This window comes from Brassica napus, chromosome C9 (assembly GCF_020379485.1).
Source record: "Brassica napus cultivar Da-Ae chromosome C9, Da-Ae, whole genome shotgun sequence".
NCBI classification, from domain to species: Eukaryota; Viridiplantae; Streptophyta; class Magnoliopsida; order Brassicales; family Brassicaceae; genus Brassica; species Brassica napus.
The window spans coordinates 56,634,593-56,652,427 of NC_063452.1; the positions used below are offsets into that span (position 1 = coordinate 56,634,593).

The window sequence follows — 17,835 nt, forward strand, 5'->3', positions numbered from 1 at the left end:
TGTTTATATATGTGCTAGTTCTTTATAAAAGTTTTATGAATTCAAATTAGTTATGACAAATATAAAGTACATATTATAAAATTCAAATAGTTTTGAAATTGAGTTTGAAATTTTGTTTCCCGAGAAGAACACTTTGAAACTTCAAATAAAGAGTTTTGGAAACTTTGAAATAGAGTTTACTTTTCGGAAATGCCCCGATAACACACTTATTTGAAGAAACGACTCTGTTTAAAATTAGTAACGACACTTAACGCAAAAACAGATACTACTAATCAGATAACTATAGTGACAAAGCGAAAGCCTTTATAAGAGAGAGAGAGAGAACTATAAGAAACTGAGAAAAGCAAGTTGAGCAATAAAAAAAAAAAGGTATGGCGGATGATTCAGCAGCCACTCCACCGTCAATCGACGGCAACACCCTCGTCGCGAAATCCCTATCCCATCTCGGCGTCACCCACATGTTCGGCGTCGTTGGAATCCCCGTCACCTCCCTAGCCACCCGCGCCATGGCTCTCGGCATCCGCTTCATCGCCTTCCACAACGAGCAGTCCGCCGGGTACGCCGCCTCCGCGTACGGCTACCTCACTGGCAAACCGGGAATCCTCCTCACCGTCTCGGGCCCGGGGTGCGTCCACGGCCTCGCGGGTCTCTCCAACGCCTGGGCCAACACCTGGCCGATGGTGATGATCTCCGGCTCGTGCGATCAGAGAGACGCCGGGCGCGGGGATTTCCAGGAGCTCGATCAGATCGAGGCTGTTAAAGCCTTCTCGAAGCTATCGGAGAAGGCGAGGGACGTTCGCGAGATCCCCAATTGCGTTTCTAGGGTTTTGAATCGAGCCGGGTCGGGTCGACCCGGCGGGTGTTATCTGGATCTTCCGTCTGACGTGTTGCGTCAGAGGATCGTTGAGTCCGAGGCGGATGATCTGGTGGCGAAAGTGGGTACCTTTAATGAGCACGTGACTTCGGCACGTGCTTCGGAGATTGAATCTGCGGTTACGCTTCTGAGGAAGGCAGAGAGGCCGTTGATTGTGTTCGGTAAAGGAGCTGCGTATTCGCGAGCGGAGGATGAGTTGAAGAAGCTCGTGGAGCTTACTGGGATACCTTTCCTCCCTACTCCGATGGGGAAAGGCTTGTTGCCGGATACCCACGAGCTGTCTGCTACTGCGGCGAGGTCGCTTGCGATTGGGAAATGCGACGTCGCTTTGGTGGTTGGAGCTAGGCTTAACTGGCTTCTCCACTTCGGGGAGGCTCCGAAATGGTCTAAAGATGTGAGCTTTGTGTTGGTAGATGTCTCCGAGGAGGAGATTGAGCTGAGGAAGCCTCACTTGGGGATCGTCGGAGATGCTAAGACGGTGGTGGGTTTGTTGAACAGAGAGATAAAGGACGATCCTTTTTGTCTGGGGAAGACGAATCCGTGGGTGGAGGCGATCTCCAAGAAGGCGAGAGAGAACGGTGAGAAGATGGAGATGCAGCTTGCGAAAGATGTGGTTCCTTTCAACTTCTTGACTCCTATGAGGATCATCAGAGACGCGATTTTGGCGGTGGAAGGACCGAGTCCTGTTGTGGTGTCGGAAGGGGCTAACACGATGGATGTGGGGAGATCGGTTTTGGTTCAGAGAGAGCCGAGGACGAGGCTTGATGCAGGGACTTGGGGGACAATGGGTGTTGGTTTGGGTTATTGTATTGCTGCTGCTGTTGCTTGTCCTGATCGGCTTGTTGTTGCTGTTGAAGGTGACTCTGGTTTTGGATTCAGCGCCATGGAAGTTGAGGTAGTAACACAAAACATTAACTGACCATAATGTGGATTTTTCATACTGTCTTTTATGATGCAGACATTGGTTAGATACAATCTTCCTGTGGTGGTGATTGTCTTCAACAACGGTGGTGTATATGGCGGTGACAGGAGGAGTCCTGAAGAGATCTCGGGTCCTCATAAAGAAGATCCAGCACCAACGTCGTTTGTTCCAAATGCAGGGTATCACAAGCTTATTGAAGCTTTTGGAGGCAAAGGGTATATTGTGGAAACGCCCGACGAGCTTAGATCTGCTCTCTCTGAGTCTTTTGCTGCTAGAAAACCAGCGGTGGTTAATGTTATTATAGATCCTTTTGCTGGTGCTGAGAGTGGGAGGTTGCAGCACAAGAACTAGAAGCTTGTGGTGTGTAAATGTTTGGAAGTTGTATTGTTGGAACAGAAAACGATAAGCGTTTTCGTTTTAAACTATTACCAAATTGAATAAAAACACTGTTTCCGGTTCTTCCTTATGTTTTCCTTCGTTGTAATATACTGTGCATGTTAATCTTTAATGGAGACTGTGAGAACACAGAGAGAACAGAGTTGCCAAGAAAACAACTTGAGAGATTTATATTCAATAGATTGCGGCTTAACCATGATATTGAGACTATAAGGGAAAATCACATAAAAAAACCTTGAAATCACATAAAAAAACCTCGAGAGTGGCACGTAGCGACACTTTAAACTTTGAAATTTTTTAGCCGGCACTTTAAACTTTTAAAGTGACATATATATCATAAAAAACCTTCAACTTGGCTTACTTGTTCATCAAGCTAAAAACTGACCTGTACAACAGGTAATTGTGATGATGTGTCGGTTTTTTTCGAAAATAATAATTATTTAATTAATAAATAAAAAAAATTGTAAAAATCAGAAAAATTAAATAAAAAATCAGAAAACTAAATAAAAATTCAGAAAATTAAATAAAAAATTCAGAAAATAAAAACAATTTAGAAAATTATTTTTTTGATAAAAAATTCAAAAACAAATAAGATTAAATTAAACTACATAAAATTAAATAAAATCTAATAAAGAAATAAGATAATATAAAAACACAGAAATTGAATAAAATTCAGAAAATTGAATAAAATTCAGAAAATCAAATAAAAATCACAAAATAAAAAAAAAATCATAATATTTTTTTTAATTACAAGATATTTAATAAAAAACAAACATATCATTGTTGAAAATAACATTTTCAAGCATATCACTAATAACGATGGTGTTTCTCACATAACCATTTACACTGACTTTTTGACATATCTATGTTTTAAAAGATGGTTATCGAAAACATCATTATTGATTTATCTACCATCATTTTAACGATGATATCGAAAATTATCGTTAGAGATATGTCAAAAACGTCATTGTTAATGGTTATATGAGAAACCACCATCTTCATCAGTGATATGTTTGAAATTTTTATTGTCAACAACGATAGGTTTGTTTTTATAAAAAAACTTGTAATTAAGAAAAAACTATTTTTGATTTTTTTTTTTAATTTTGTGATTTTTCTTTAATTTTGGTTTAATTTTCTGAATTTTCATTTAATTTTCTGTATTTCGATTTAATCTTATTTATTTATTGAATTTTTATTTAATTTTCTGTATTTTAATTTAATATAACTTATTTTGAAATTTATTTAATTTTGTTAATTTTATTCAATTTTCTGAAATTTTCCTTAATTTTCTGAATTTTTATTTAGTTGTCTGATTTCTTATTTAATTTTTCTGATTTTTTTTTAAAATATTTATTTTATTAATTAAAGAATTATTTTTTTCGAAAAAACCGACACATCATCAGAGTTACTACGTGCCACTCTCAAGGTTTTTTATGCGACTTTCCCGAGCCTATAAAGTTCTTGTAACAGTTGCTTTACTTGTTAAGAAGTCCAATGCTAATGAGTTTTAGGGAAAAAACTTCAATCAAATAGTGGTTTTAATTAACAGATGATCATTATTAGAATAAGATCAGGGAATGGAAAGCAGGAACCAGATAACGTTCAAACCTAATCGTAATGCTCTTTGGAATCTACATTTAACTCAAAAACTGATAACTATGCAACTGAATGACAACCTTAATATGATTATAGCTTCCTCAAAGAGGCTAATGTAGACAAAACACTAAAGCTTCTTACAATTCAAAAACGTGCCAGAGAGCAAGATCGTGAGGAAACCGTTGCCTTGAAGATTAAACAATTGTAGTCCAACATTCATTGGTCGCTGCAAATCTTCCAAGATTCTTGATGCAGTCAGTATTACTTCCAAAATGTTCTGAAAACCCGCTTCTTAAGCCTTGGTATCATCTGAAGGAACCTTGTTGAAGAACTTAGTAATCGAAGCTTGCTTTGGACCTGCAGAATCAAACTTAGAAGAAGCTTTTCCTTTCTTCTTCGCTTTACCTTTGATCTTTCTGTTCCTTTTCACAGGAGAAAGGCTGATCTTCTGTGAACTAGCCATGCTCTTAAGCTTGTGAAACTGCGATGACTGACAAGTTTCATTTCCCTCGGTTTCGCAGTTTAGAAGCTCCAGTTTCGAAACAAGTGCTTCGTGATTACCCGAACTAAACCCATCTCTAGAAGTAAAAGATATAACATCAGCAGGGACTTGCTCGTAGAATATAGTCTCGTGTTCGTAGAAATCATCAACTATCTCAACTACGTTCCTACACGTCCCTCTAACCATATCTGTTACTTGTTCTTGTGTAACCCATTTGGGTAAACAGTTCCTAAGCTCTTCCACAATCTCCTCCTTACCACATGACCCTTGTAATGAAACTTTCTCAGCAAGATTCTCATCACCCATCGTTAAATCTCCTCAAAAGAAGACAACCGTTTCACTTGTCCTGAAGCAAACTATTCTCAAACTGTTCCTAACGTCACATGCAAATCAATCCTTTCTTCCTCTCGAATCCAGCAAGACTCTGCTTTATCAAAGATTGATCAATACTCTTCCTAAAACGGCAAAACCTAAATCGTCACCGATGTTCTTCTGTTCAACACCGGTTCGTAAAATAATTAAAAAATAAATAAATCGAACCTTACAATGGAAAAACTGGATCTCCGGCGAGAATCTTCCTATTAGTAGCAATCAGAAGATGTATGACCTTGACCCGCCGATTATTAACTCACGAACGGGGGCGACCGGCGACGGCGTCGTGTCGAAGAGACAAAAACCAATGCGCACGTTACGATTCGTGGGTTGTACTTCTGTCGGAAAAAAAAAGTAATTAAATTAAATTTTTAATATTTATATATTAATAGATAATAGGTGAATTAGCTAAATAGTCATAAGTTTTGGGTTTTTTCTTTTATCGAATTAGATAAATGGCTACATATTTTATTTTATTAAGATATGATTTGTTATTGCAATACTGAACTAGATAAATGACTATAGTTATTTCACTAACTAGCACTGTACTACTTTAGTTTAATATTTTTACAAATAGAAATATTATTTCCTTAATTTTATGAGAATTTACATTTTTTTATCGAATATGAATATTTTTTGCATCATGTTGATATGAATATATTAATTGTAACGCACTTATTTATATTGCAACCAAAAAATATTAACCGACATGCAACACGACCGAATAGTGATTTCACATCTCTACGTGAAAATGACTACTAATGAATAAAGTCACAGATTCGTATATTATCTATGTTTATCAATAGAAACAGTTTATACTTTTTAATTCTTTAAAATAATACTCAATAATTTCCCTGAAGATCGTTTTAAGATATCATCAACGTTCACATGTATATCAGAACATTTGTTAGCCAAAACATTCTTAGGCGCAAGTGGAAGTTCAAATGTGTATATTATATATTAGTCGTGAGATTTGTCTGTTATAAACAAAGAATAATTCTGAAAATTAAATTGAAGAAGTAATTAAAGGCGTGAGTTTACCAATTTAAGAAGCTAGAAATCATAATTCACATTAATGGACAAAAAATGAAGCGATCACATGTTCATTCTCAACTAATGTCTCTTTCTGTTCATCAATACCACAAAAGAGAAACCACTTGCGCATAGAGGATAATGAACATAAAAATAATAAAATAAAATAAAGTCTGAACAAAAATCAAATTTCCATTTATGTTTTGATTTTGTTGGTTAAGACAAAGATTCTTCAACTATAGTTTCTAACTTCGGCTTCTTAGATTTCGAAACTGAGATTCTATGCATAAACTCCGCCGCCGAAAACTCTTCTATGTCTTCCAAGTTCAGCTTTGATCCCGCTGATATCATCTTGACGTCATCTTCTCCTCCGTCCGGCGATACTCTTCCGTTGTGACAGCTTTTCACGGCTGTTCCGACACCAGAAGATTTAGGTCCGACTCGGCTGCGTTGTCGTTTCTTGGCTGCTGCGAACAATCTTGCCATATCCGAAGCGTTAGCTGCTGACGTGGCACGCGTCATAGGGAAAGCGATGTACACGTGGCAGCTTTTTATTTGAAGATCATCATCGGCGGCTAACGGGTTAAACTTCCGGCCGATTTTTAACGACTTGGCGTCTACGAGGAAGAAGCTTGGAATCTCCATCATTAGCTCTGCGGCTTTAGTCGGCTCGTGGATACGACGGACCTCACCGTTAGGGAGAATCACTCTCGCCGCCGGGGAAGACGAAGAAGACGTTTTGCTTAGAGCGGAAGAAACGTAGTTTCCCATTACGTGAAGGAAGGTGGAAGTTTATTATTTGAGAGAAAAGGAGAACTTAGTTGTAAACAAATGGAAAGGAAGTGTGTTAGGAGAAGATCCAAGAAGGCATGAGTGTTATATATACAAGAGAATGTTCGTGGAAGAATACTGTTAAAAAAGTATTTTTATAATGTTTTTCGTAAGGTGGAGATTAGATAGACAGTTGTGCGTACACAGGTTGACATTATATGGTTGAATGCGCGTCTTTCCATTTTATTATATTCAAAATATATTTCCGTGTTTTCACTAGTCTATATGGCCATCACATTCTTCGTTTCTTCTTATCACACTTGACTCTACAATTTTTTTTAATGGAAGTTATAAGTTGTAAACGACCGAAACGAAGTTTCTAACTTATACCATGCGACCAAATATTTGTCAACGAAAGTTACAGACTTACAGGTTATGCAACCTTTTCTGTGTTTAGAAGTTAACTATCCAACTGTAATCTTTATATTCCCGTATGGTTATCATCAATATTACATTATGACTATGTAACCTATTACACCCTCCGTTCCCGAAAGTAAGATGTTGTTCCACAAAGATAGATTTTCTATATGTTTAAAGTATTTTTTTATGTTTTTAAGAAACATTAAATGAAAATATTTAAATTGATTAAATTTTATTGGTGAAAAATTATTGGAAAGTGTATAATAAATTAAAAGAAAATTAAGTTATAAACATTTATTGAATTCGTAATAAGCGTGAACACTTTAGAAAATCTTACTTTCGCGAACAGAGAGATTGCATAATATAATGAAGTATTTACACGGAAAGCTTTGTATTATAACTGCAGCAAAGATTATACAAAGGTTTGAATCCATAATTGCAGCAACAATACTAGATATATATCTTGGCATAATGATAACTTCATAAACTAGGTCTAACAAAGATTTAAAAAATAGAATCATACCACGTAATATGAATAATATATAACCTGACTCTGGGGGTATGGAAGGAAAAGCGCAACGCAACATAATAGTATTATTACCTCCCGTTGTTATCTCACAAGTCACAAGTTTGAAATGATAAGGAGTATAATATTAACCAGTAATAGTAATGCGAAATTAATGGTAAGATACAAAACCAGAAGGTTTCCCACTTACGTAAGTTGCGTGTGGGACCTGTCCCTCGTTTCCTTCGTACTTTCGATTTGGTTGATTGTTCTACAGAACCTTTCGTCTGATTTGGAGGATCTTTTGACTTACAGATGCGACTGTTCCCCTTACCCATGGGACTGTTTTCATTTTTCTGTTACAAATTTATGTCAAGAATTATATGTTCATGTCTTAATATGTTTTCAGAATACGATTGTGTACCATATGATCTCTGCATAGCTGATTTTTTATAATTCAAATCGACTAGTTTGAAATTAATTTGATAACTTCATTATCTCCATTTCAAGGATTTAAGTTGCTTATAACTAATGTCATTCTACTACATAACAACAACAATTCTGATCACCTGTAAACAATTTTAACTACACCCTAGGTACACTATTCTTCCTACTTAAAGTCATACACTCATAGTGACCGTTTTCAAATCATGTTACTAAAATCACAGTGCTTGTAACAATACATATTATGAATGTCACTAATACGAGCTTCCACTAGGATGTCGTGGTTACGAGAATGCTTAGCATGCATCATCACTTTATGCGGTTCTTGCAACTTATGCCTTTTTCTAACAAAACAAAAACAGTTGTTGCATTGGTAACATCTCTTATTAACGGCTTCGTATCATTTTTGCTGTCAGATTCAGTGCGGGATCTCTTGAAAATGGGTCAAAGATTTACTGAATAATTCATATCGTGCGTACTTTTTGTGAGATTAAGATGTTTAAATTTTAATTATGTGTACCAAAACCAAAAGCAATATTAATAAACTAGATATATATGTACTCGTCTATAATGATTCTCATCCAACATTTCCCTTGAATCTGTCAAATTGTGTTGCCACTCGTGATTTTCTCCACTGAGTTTTACGTGCCACGAGATCGTCCCAAAATTTCATGATTTTGGTCTCTAGTGAATATTAATAATTTAAAGTTAATCGATAAAACTATTTACTTATTTTGACAACTTTGAAAATTACTCAAATTTGTCCAAATTCCATTACTGAAGTTTTTGTCTAAGCACATTAAGGCATATAATCAACACATTTTATTCATTTCATCATGCACAACTTCTCTTTTGTCAAAGGTTGTATCATTTAAATCTAGTTTTACTAGGGTAGGTCCGCGCTACGCGCGGGATGTACGTTACGTGTAATAAATATAATTATATAATTGTATATTTTTTTTTGTGTGTGTTATATAAACTTTTGCAAAAGAAGTATATAATAATGTTCATGGTTTTTGAGAAGTTACGGTATAAAAAGATTATGTATGCCAATTAAGATTAATTATGTTTGATTTCGATGTTTGTGTCTACGTTAATTGATTGCGGCATATAACATACTATAATGGGTGGATGAGGTATAAGTGGTGCTCTTGTTGTAAGTTTTTTGATAATTTTAAATCCAAAATTGGTTGGTTGATTATGGTTTACTATATTGGGTTATTAAAAATAGACTTATGGTTCTCATGATTATCATTTGTATGGATAAATTAGGGTCATGATTGCATTTCATTACGGTTTATGTTAGGCTGAGTATGATATTTAAAAACTGAGTAAAATAGTGAAAGTGTATATCTAACTTTTTATATTTTACATTAACACTTAAATGTATAATTATAGACTTTGTTTCAAATATTTCAATTCGTTTAAGGCCGTTGCATAGGTGTAAAGGAAATACATTTGATGCATAAATAATCTACGTCTTTTTGAAGCTCCATTATATTTGTTTACTATTATGTAAATAGTTTATTTTTATTTTTATTTTTTTATTAGTTTCTTAATTTTTAGCGATTAATTGAATATTTTGTAGTTTTTTTTGTAAATAAATAATATTATTTTTGTTAAATGTCGATAAATTTAATATTTAAAATAAGTTTATATTTTATGGAACCAAAAAATACTCAACTCCGCTTATTTTTAATTTGGGATAATGAATTTCTTTATATATTCTAATAGTTTATTTTATTTATTTTTAAAAATTTAATAATCTTTATAAATTTAGTTTCTTTATGATAATATGATGTTACGATAGTATTTAGAATGCTTTTACTTAATTGTTTATTTTAATATTTATTTTAATCTTCTATATACACACATTAACTGTATTTCATATATGCACCAAGACTAATCACCCACTCAAATTTATGGATTATTTTATTTCTGTTATGTTTCGAACTCGAGAGGCTGAAATACGATTTACATGCATGAATATTAATATTCTAAATGATTTTTATTTGTTCTCTTCATTTATATATGTTTTTCACGTATATATATATATATATTGAGAGAGTTTTTTTTTTTAACACCGAGAGAGAGGGAGTTAAGAGATAGGTTTAGTCTCTTGAGACTTTTAAAGCTAGACTGAATCTTAAATATATATAATGTGATATGATATGATAAGTATTGGGGATTGAATCAAAGAATATCATGTGTCAGCATCTTAACTTGATCCTTGTTTATAAATTAATTATTTCTTAATTTCATCGAACCTCGAGGCTTTTGATTTAGACCAGTGTACGAAATTTACTTGCAAGGTTGAAGATGATACAAAAACAAAGTGTATCCAGTTTTAACTCATTTGTTACATCAGTATACATTATCATGATTTCTCAGAAAAGGTAGCTGTTTCATTTATTGCATATGGGTCACCAACAAATACGGTCATGTTTCTCCGATTAGTCTAGCAAGCCAATCTCCTTTCTAGATCATCTGTTTCAGTAGTCTGCAAGAAGAGTTAAACATACTGTTCAAAAAAAAGAAGAAGAGCTGAAACATCAAATAATGAATTATCTTAGTAAAACATGAATTATCTATTCCAAATACTTTTTACAGATCAAAATAAGTAATTTGAACTAAGATTGTCAATGCTGAAAGCTCGTTCTAATTTCCTAAAGATCTTTTGCTACACCTTTTAGCTATCATATAAAAAAGATCTAATTTCTTCATAGAAGTAAAATTTTCAGAGGTAAGTACACATACCATGTGTAGCCACAACCATTTCTAACTTGCAGGTGCGGGCAGCATCTACACATGATATGGTTTTCAATTGAATCAAAACAGAGTTGGAATAAGTAAGGAAACTACGACACTGTCAGATTCACTGCTCAATTTTTATAATGAGATAACATGGGAGAACTAAGCTAGAACCCTATTATGGACCAGATTGTCAGATCCTAGCACATGTAGATATAAAAGACCACATTTTGAAGAATCCTATAGATTATAGAAGCGGTGATAAAACCAGTTACGACAATATAGATGAAAATCAGTTTACCATCACGATCCCAAATTCCATTACAACCTTGACCACAAAGCAATTCACAACATGCTAAGAGATCAACGACAAATAAAGAAACATTCTGCTACGAAAACGTAAGAAACCATTTTAATATTTACAGGCGAACCTTTTCATCAAGCAGCGACATGTTAGGCCACATGAGCTCCTCTCCTTTTTCACACTCCCTGCCTCCCAAAACCAAACTAACCGGGTAAAATTGCCTCTCTAAAAATGACCAGGCTTCAATTTTGAAAGCAGGAGATGGTAAATAACGATGAGATTAGGGTGTGCTCTGCATCCCTATTTATAGTATTAGAAATTGGGATTAACAGAGGAGTTGTGTGATGAATACGTAGTGGGGATCCATGATGGAAGGATGGTGTTAAATAACAGAGAAACCGTTTCGAATGGGAGATTTGCGAGCAAGGGTAGATGAGAAGACAATGAAGGCCAGAGGTTGATAGTAATGAATCCGTAACTGATCGATTTCTGGATCAGTAGAAAGGAGACGAATGAATTGATGGAAACCCTATAATCTCCTAAGGCGGTCGGCGGAGAAAGGAGATCGATGAAACGACAAAATAAGAAACGCCGCGTTTCGTACACATCATATTAAGCTTATAGTGGTATGGGCTCAATAAAGCTAAAGCTCAGACAAAATAAGAAGCCAGGCCCATCAGATTTCGAGAAATAAATAAATGAAACGGTGTGTCATTGGCCGGACACGTGTCGTCCTCTCGTGCAACGAATTTCTGACGTGTCGTCCCTGTTGGCAGCACCCGGAGTGATTGAAAGTCTCTTTTATATATAAAGATAAAGATGTACTACACATTATAATCTCCATTATATTTATACATGTTCTGATAATCTTGGTTTATGGATAGTCGCTAGTCGCCTAGTCAGGCTGATAGACCATAACTCAGATTAAATTTTCAACAAGGTTGCATTTTGTTCTCTATCGTTGGTTCAACAAAGTAAAGTTTCAACCAAATCCTAAACAGGTCCCTGGTTTGGTTGATGGTATTTAGTTTATGTTAGGGCATGTTTATTGGTACAACCCCATTGGGGTCTCTTAACCAATATTATATCAATTAACTTAACTTAATTGACGTAATTGGAAACCTTTAATTTTCTATCCTATATTGGTACAATCCTATTGGGGTCTCTTAGCCACATCCCCTTCATCTTCATCGTGACTTTGAGCTTCAAACATCTTGTACCAATTCGAGCACTCCTTCCTCGATCACCATCTTTTCACAAACTTCAATTTTCACCGCGAACTCCTTTAAACTCTGATTTTTAACAAATCAGAAAACAAAATCTGATCAAAACGACCAGAAGCTTTATTCAATCAATCTGAAACAGAGATAAAAGAAAATACTTGAAGAACAGCTCTGGTTCAGATTGAAAACACCACAAAAGTCTGCAACTGCGAAAATCAAACCCAAATTTACAGTGAATACTGTCTAGAGCGTCGATCTTGAGAGGAAGAAAAAATCTATTTTTTTACGTCAAAGGAAAATAAAATAAAATAAAACAACATATTTTTAAACCAATAAATGTCAAACATGTGGCAGTAAAAAACCGTCTCTTAAAGCATCATTATTGGTGGATGAAGAGAGAGAAAGATAGTCCATTGTTTTGTTTTTTTGTTTTTTGTTTTTTTTTTCTGGTTGTTGGATATTAAGAGACAGCCCTTAATTATGGGTTTTTCTCTTCTCTTCCTTCCTCGGTTCCCACCCCTTCCTCTAAGGGATGCTTTAAGGGACTCCCAATAATGATGCTCTTATTGTCCTTAAATAAGACATGTTCGCTCTTTTTTTTTCTTTTTTTTTATTTATTTTAAATATGTTTTCATCTCAGAGTTGAGCTTAAAGAGACACCAATAAAGATGCTCTTAGTTGCAGATCTTTCTACATGCATGCGAGCCACACATTTGTGTACCTATGTTAGACGACCTCTTTACTATGGGCAGATTTGTATTGAATATTTTTAGCCCTTTGAGTACAACACTCCAGTTCGTAAACTCAATTGTGCGAACGAATAAAAAAATCCCTTCAGCCTGATACCGTCTTAACTCAGACTAATTCCATGTGATCAGTTCAATAAAAAAGGCCCGTGAAATAATAATAACATAGTACCACAACTGTAGTGAAAAGGATCACAAAATCACAACAAACACAAGTAAACATCACGTTAACTGAATCGAGTATTTCAGAGAATATTCTAAAAATATACATCATTCGTAACTACATCACACAGAAATGTAATCTTAGAAACCTAAATAGAGCCCCTATATTAACCCATACGTCATTTTCATCTCAAAAACCATCCGTACCTAATTCACATTTCACATATCCAAACCTTACAAAAATCTCTCGAGAATCCAAAATAAAATGAAGAATCTCGCAGTTCTTATTGCTATGATAATCTTATCATGCTGTGTCACATCTCAAGTCACAGCAAGCGACTTGTTATCAAACCCATCATTGCGCTGTGAAAAGCTTGAATGGTGGCATTGCCATTACTACCCTTACTACCACCCTAAACCGCATTGGCCGTTCCCGCGCTCTGCTCGAAAGGGTTTTCCGCCTCTCCCTGCCGGCTACAACCCCCACTTCCACCCAATTCCGTTCCATCCACAACTGGTAGTAACCAAATGCTTGTCTGATTGCAAGAAGATAAAAAACATGTTTGGCGGATATCGCTAAGGCTTTTTACACTCGCAAACCTCTTATTGGAACGGAATGTTGCGCTTCGATACTGAAGATGGATAGAAACTGTGATAAGACTATCTTTGGCGCTTACCATAACCATTTCTTTGACTGGGTTGTCAAGCTTCATTGCTCCACCAAAGCTGGATCGACTCCTTATGCTCCCTTGCCGGCTTAGGGTATTTTTTTTTTTTTGGAACTCTACTTTCATTAAACATAGAGGCTGCAACTGGATATACATTTTTTGGAATAAAATTATGTGGAATGAGCTATTCATGAAGATTCCACAGAAAAGTTACCATTTGGGTTGAATGAAAAAAAATCTTTATTCCATCAATTCCAATGGAATACATGGAAAGGAATGGAATGAAGTTAAAAATCATTCATAAACAAAAAGTCTCGTGAGTGAGTAGTTCGCCCTAGAGCTTAACGCTCCCAGGCACGACTTACAAAGCAGCCGCCAGATCGAAGATTTCAACATGAGCCTCTGCCTCCGGTGTCCCTCCTCCGCCCCGCTCCACTTCTGACTGCCGCGACTTCACTCTCTCCGGTCTATCCGTTACTTCACTCCGGACTTTCCGTCACTTCACTCCGGCGTCTCTTCTCTGTTTGGCTCCATGCTGTCTGAAGGTGTGACTCTGCTCAAGCTACTCCCCTCGAGTCAGGTAGATTCAGCAGAACAACGGTTCGTTCTAGGTGAGAGGACCTTGTCGGGGAACCTCGTCGCTCCTCCTCCTCGTTCCCCAGAGCCACCAGACCCACCGGTCCCGCCAGATCTACTCCATTCACCTCTGAATCGAACCAGTACGCATCCCTATCGTCCCTTCAGATCCATGAACACGCAGCTTGATCGTTACGTGCCAAACCTAGCTTTAAGGGCCGGGTCTCCACCTCTGCAAGATTGGTGTAGTAATGTGGAGATTTTGGTTGAAGAAAACGTCTCCAGGCTGGTCTCGCTCCAATACTCAGCATGGAGATTTGCTTTGTGGATGTTCAGCCCTTCCTCTTCACCTCCGGTGGTCTTTCAACCCGCTTCATGTACGAGATCCGACGACATTGTGGCGTTGAGGCAAAGCTAAACCAGATCTGCCTTGCCGGTAGAGTCTACTGCTCCACCGTACTTGCTGCTCCCTGCTTCTCCACCGCCATTCATGTTGACCTCCTCCCCACCGGTAATGATAATACCACCACCGCCTCTATCTCACTTCGACGAAGTATACCTGTATCCATCTCCATTATGTGTGCCCTGCAACAACGATTCTCCCTTGTGCTCTGGACTACAACGACGAGTCCCACAGGACGTGGAGGGTTTGATTTATCATCGCTCTCCGGTGAGAAATCTGAGAACGACTGGTGCGACATACCTCTCAGCAAAACCCTATATTGGAATTTTAAATCTAAATTCAGGCATTTCAGGCCTTCTGGTCACTGTTACGGAGTTTCTCAACTCTTAACGGCCATGCTTTCTGACTTATTTGAGATTCACATAGTCTCGTCGGAAAGTTCAGTCGGTGTTAGTACCGATTTCGCTGGTCTAATGCGCTGCTCAGCCACATCCAGCTCCTCAACAGGTAGTTTTGCCGTCCAAACCTATCTGTTAGGTCTCTTCAACGTCGAATCCGACTATTTCTTGCTCGCTGCTGTGAGCATTGTTTCAAGGGTACAAGTGAAGTCTTTTCAGAGGTTTCTTTACTTTGAGCAAGTCTCCCTTTGTAACATATATATCCTTTGTGTTATTGTTCTACATTTGTTGTTAGTCACACTGTCGAGTATACCTCCAGTTGTTATCTTCTTGTCGTTGAACACTGTTCCAGTTGTAGTTCGTCTAAGCCGTAGGGCTTTTTAATTTTAATATAATCAGTTTGTTGCAAAAAAAAAAAGTCTCGTGAATGGATGGAACAAGAGGAATGAAAAAATAAAATAACAATTTTATATTATTTAGATTGTTCTATTAAGTTTAAATTAAATTTGTTTCCATCCCACTATATTCCCGTAAAAGACTACCAGTTATGTTAAACAAATATTTGTAATTCCATTCATCTTATTTCTGTAATTGCTATCATTCCATTTGCTTGTACTCCATTTTTCTTAATTCATCTCATTCCACGTATTCCTATAAACTAAAACCAGTTACAGAGTTATGTGGTTGAACCACCAGTTACAAGGCATAAGGCCTGTTTCGCCAAGCGATCAGTCTCAGCGTTTTTAGCTCGAGGGATCAAACAAAAGTCAGTAAATCAAAAGCAAGACAAGAAATCCTAGTATCCGCCACAATCCCGTAAAGTTCTGGAGGTTCCACCGTTGAGTTCAACGCCTTGATGAGTTGTGCTGAGTCCGATTCGAAGATGACGTAAATTTCCGCCGGCTTAGGGTATTTATTACTTACAAATAACAAGTAATGATTTCTGTCGATTTAGGGTATTTGGGTCGATTTGTATGTTTCATATCGTGACCGCAAATTTCGAATAATATTTCATAATTTAGCCTTTTCTCCAAATTCTTTTTGGAGACTTATATGAACATAAGCAAAAAAAAAAAATTGGAAAACTAATAATGACAAGGTGGATGCCCGCAATTTCGCGGGTTTAAATGTTTTGTAACAATATATTTATTATAATTTTTCAAATTAAAATATATTTTTATCATTATGTGTTTTTTGTTAAATATTTTTATAAGAATGAATGCTTTTTAAAAAGGATAAATAAGACTATTTTAAATACTTTTTGATATTTTGTATTGATAATTGTACTAAAATTAGTTATATATAATATTCATGATTCAGTTTTTAATAAAATTACTGAAGTTTTGAAGGTATAATACTGAAACTTTTGAAATACTTTATATAGTTTAGAAATACTTGATTCCTAAAAATTATTTTATGAAGCATGATATATATTATATAAATTACATATTTAATTACCAAAAATTATTGTGTGCAATATATTTAGGTCGTTTGCATAATGATTATAATATTATTTCTCAAACTCTCTATATGATCGACACCTAACAAAAAAAATTAAGTGATTTCTCATTTAATTTAAAATGAAATTTCAAAATAGTTTTTATAAATTAATTTATAAGCTTGTATAAATGAATTTAAACCTCTTATCATAATTTAAAACATATGACAATCTAAGATAAATAATTTTATAAATGTATTTATAATTTTTATAAATAATTTATAAAGCTTGTATGAATTTTATTAGACAATAACAGTTATTATAATACTTTATATACAAATATAAGGCTTTATAGAAGAATATAAAATCAATATATCAATTTTAATAATAAAATTGTGTATTATTTTATGTAGTTAACAAATGTATAAAAAAATGATTAAACATTATTATTCTTTCTATAGTTTCAACAATTAGTTACCATAAATAATTATTTGTAATATTATATAGATTTTTTGCAAGTGATATTTACTGTTTATATACTTATTTGTTTCTATTAAATCTAATTAAAAAAAGATAAATAAAAATTAAAAATTATCGACCAATCAATTTATAACATTTTTTAAAAATTTCATAAATGATCGACATATAAGTAAAAATCTCTTAAGTGACTTTTCAATTAATATATAGTAGGATAGTAGGATGAGATTTTAAAAATAGATTTTATAAATTAATTTATAAATTCTTATAGATGACTTACAAAATTTTATGATAATTTAAAATATACAATAAGCCAAGATAAATAATTTGATAAAAAAATTTATATATGTTTTATAAAGCATGTTATAATATGAACTTTAGAAGATGTTAATAGTTATTATGATAATTTATATAAAATATAATGATTTTAAGTAAGAATTCAAAATCATTATATTATATAAACTGTTTGTCGTTTATTCTTTTGCGTATTTTATAAATATAAAAAAATTGATATATATTAAATGTTATCGACCAATCAATTTATAACAGTTTTTTAGGATTTTATATATGATTGATACATAAGAAAAAAAGTCTCTTAAGTCACTTTTCAATTAATATATAGTAAGATAGTAAGATTAGATTTTAAATTAAATTTTAGAAATTAATTTTTAAGCTCTCATAGATGACATACAAACTCTTATAATAATTTAAAATATACAATAAGCAAAGATAAATAATTTGATAAAAAAATTTATAAATGATTTATACAAAATAGTTATTATGATAATTTATACAAAATATAATGTTTTTAAATTAGAATATAAAATCATTATATTGATTTATATAAACTGTTTG

The 17,835-nt window shown here is 34.6% G+C and overlaps 3 protein-coding genes, 1 long non-coding RNA gene and 1 pseudogene across 5 annotated transcripts; 2 read left to right on the forward strand and 3 right to left on the reverse strand.

Annotated features, from left to right (window-relative positions):
* The first annotated feature begins 202 nt into the window (after positions 1-202).
* LOC106445973 (2-hydroxyacyl-CoA lyase) lies at positions 203-2,254 on the forward strand. Its single transcript, XM_013887637.3, has 2 exons — positions 203-1,769; positions 1,833-2,254. The coding sequence occupies exons 1-2, from the start codon at positions 372-374 to the stop codon at positions 2,145-2,147; spliced, it is 1,713 nt and encodes a 570-aa protein (XP_013743091.2). The 5' UTR covers positions 203-371; the 3' UTR covers positions 2,148-2,254.
* Positions 2,255-3,770: 1,516 nt separating this feature from the next.
* Positions 3,771-5,023, reverse strand: BNAC09G40580D (DNA ligase 6). Of its 2 annotated transcripts, none has more exons than XM_013891270.3 (2): positions 4,831-5,023; positions 3,771-4,714 (listed from the first exon to the last, which is right to left on the reverse strand). In XM_013891270.3, the coding sequence occupies exon 2, from the start codon at positions 4,594-4,596 to the stop codon at positions 4,081-4,083; it is 516 nt and encodes a 171-aa protein (XP_013746724.2). In that variant the 5' UTR covers positions 4,597-4,714; positions 4,831-5,023; the 3' UTR covers positions 3,771-4,080. The 2 variants fall into 2 exon arrangements, with proteins under 2 accessions (XP_013746724.2, XP_013746725.2); XM_013891271.3 differs by having other exon boundaries at positions 4,836-5,017.
* Positions 5,024-5,712: 689 nt separating this feature from the next.
* On the reverse strand, positions 5,713-6,774 carry LOC106449521. The gene has a single exon (XM_013891269.3). The coding sequence runs from the start codon at positions 6,463-6,465 to the stop codon at positions 5,911-5,913; it is 555 nt and encodes a 184-aa protein (XP_013746723.2). The 5' UTR covers positions 6,466-6,774; the 3' UTR covers positions 5,713-5,910.
* Positions 6,775-10,097: 3,323 nt separating this feature from the next.
* LOC111204607 lies at positions 10,098-12,388 on the reverse strand. Its single transcript, XR_007329001.1, has 3 exons — positions 12,271-12,388; positions 11,017-12,181; positions 10,098-10,334 (listed from the first exon to the last, which is right to left on the reverse strand). It is a non-coding gene; the product is annotated as an uncharacterized LOC111204607 (long non-coding RNA).
* A 29-nt stretch (positions 12,389-12,417) lies between these two features.
* On the forward strand, positions 12,418-15,455 carry LOC125593094 (annotated as a pseudogene).
* The last annotated feature ends 2,380 nt before the right edge of the window (positions 15,456-17,835 follow it).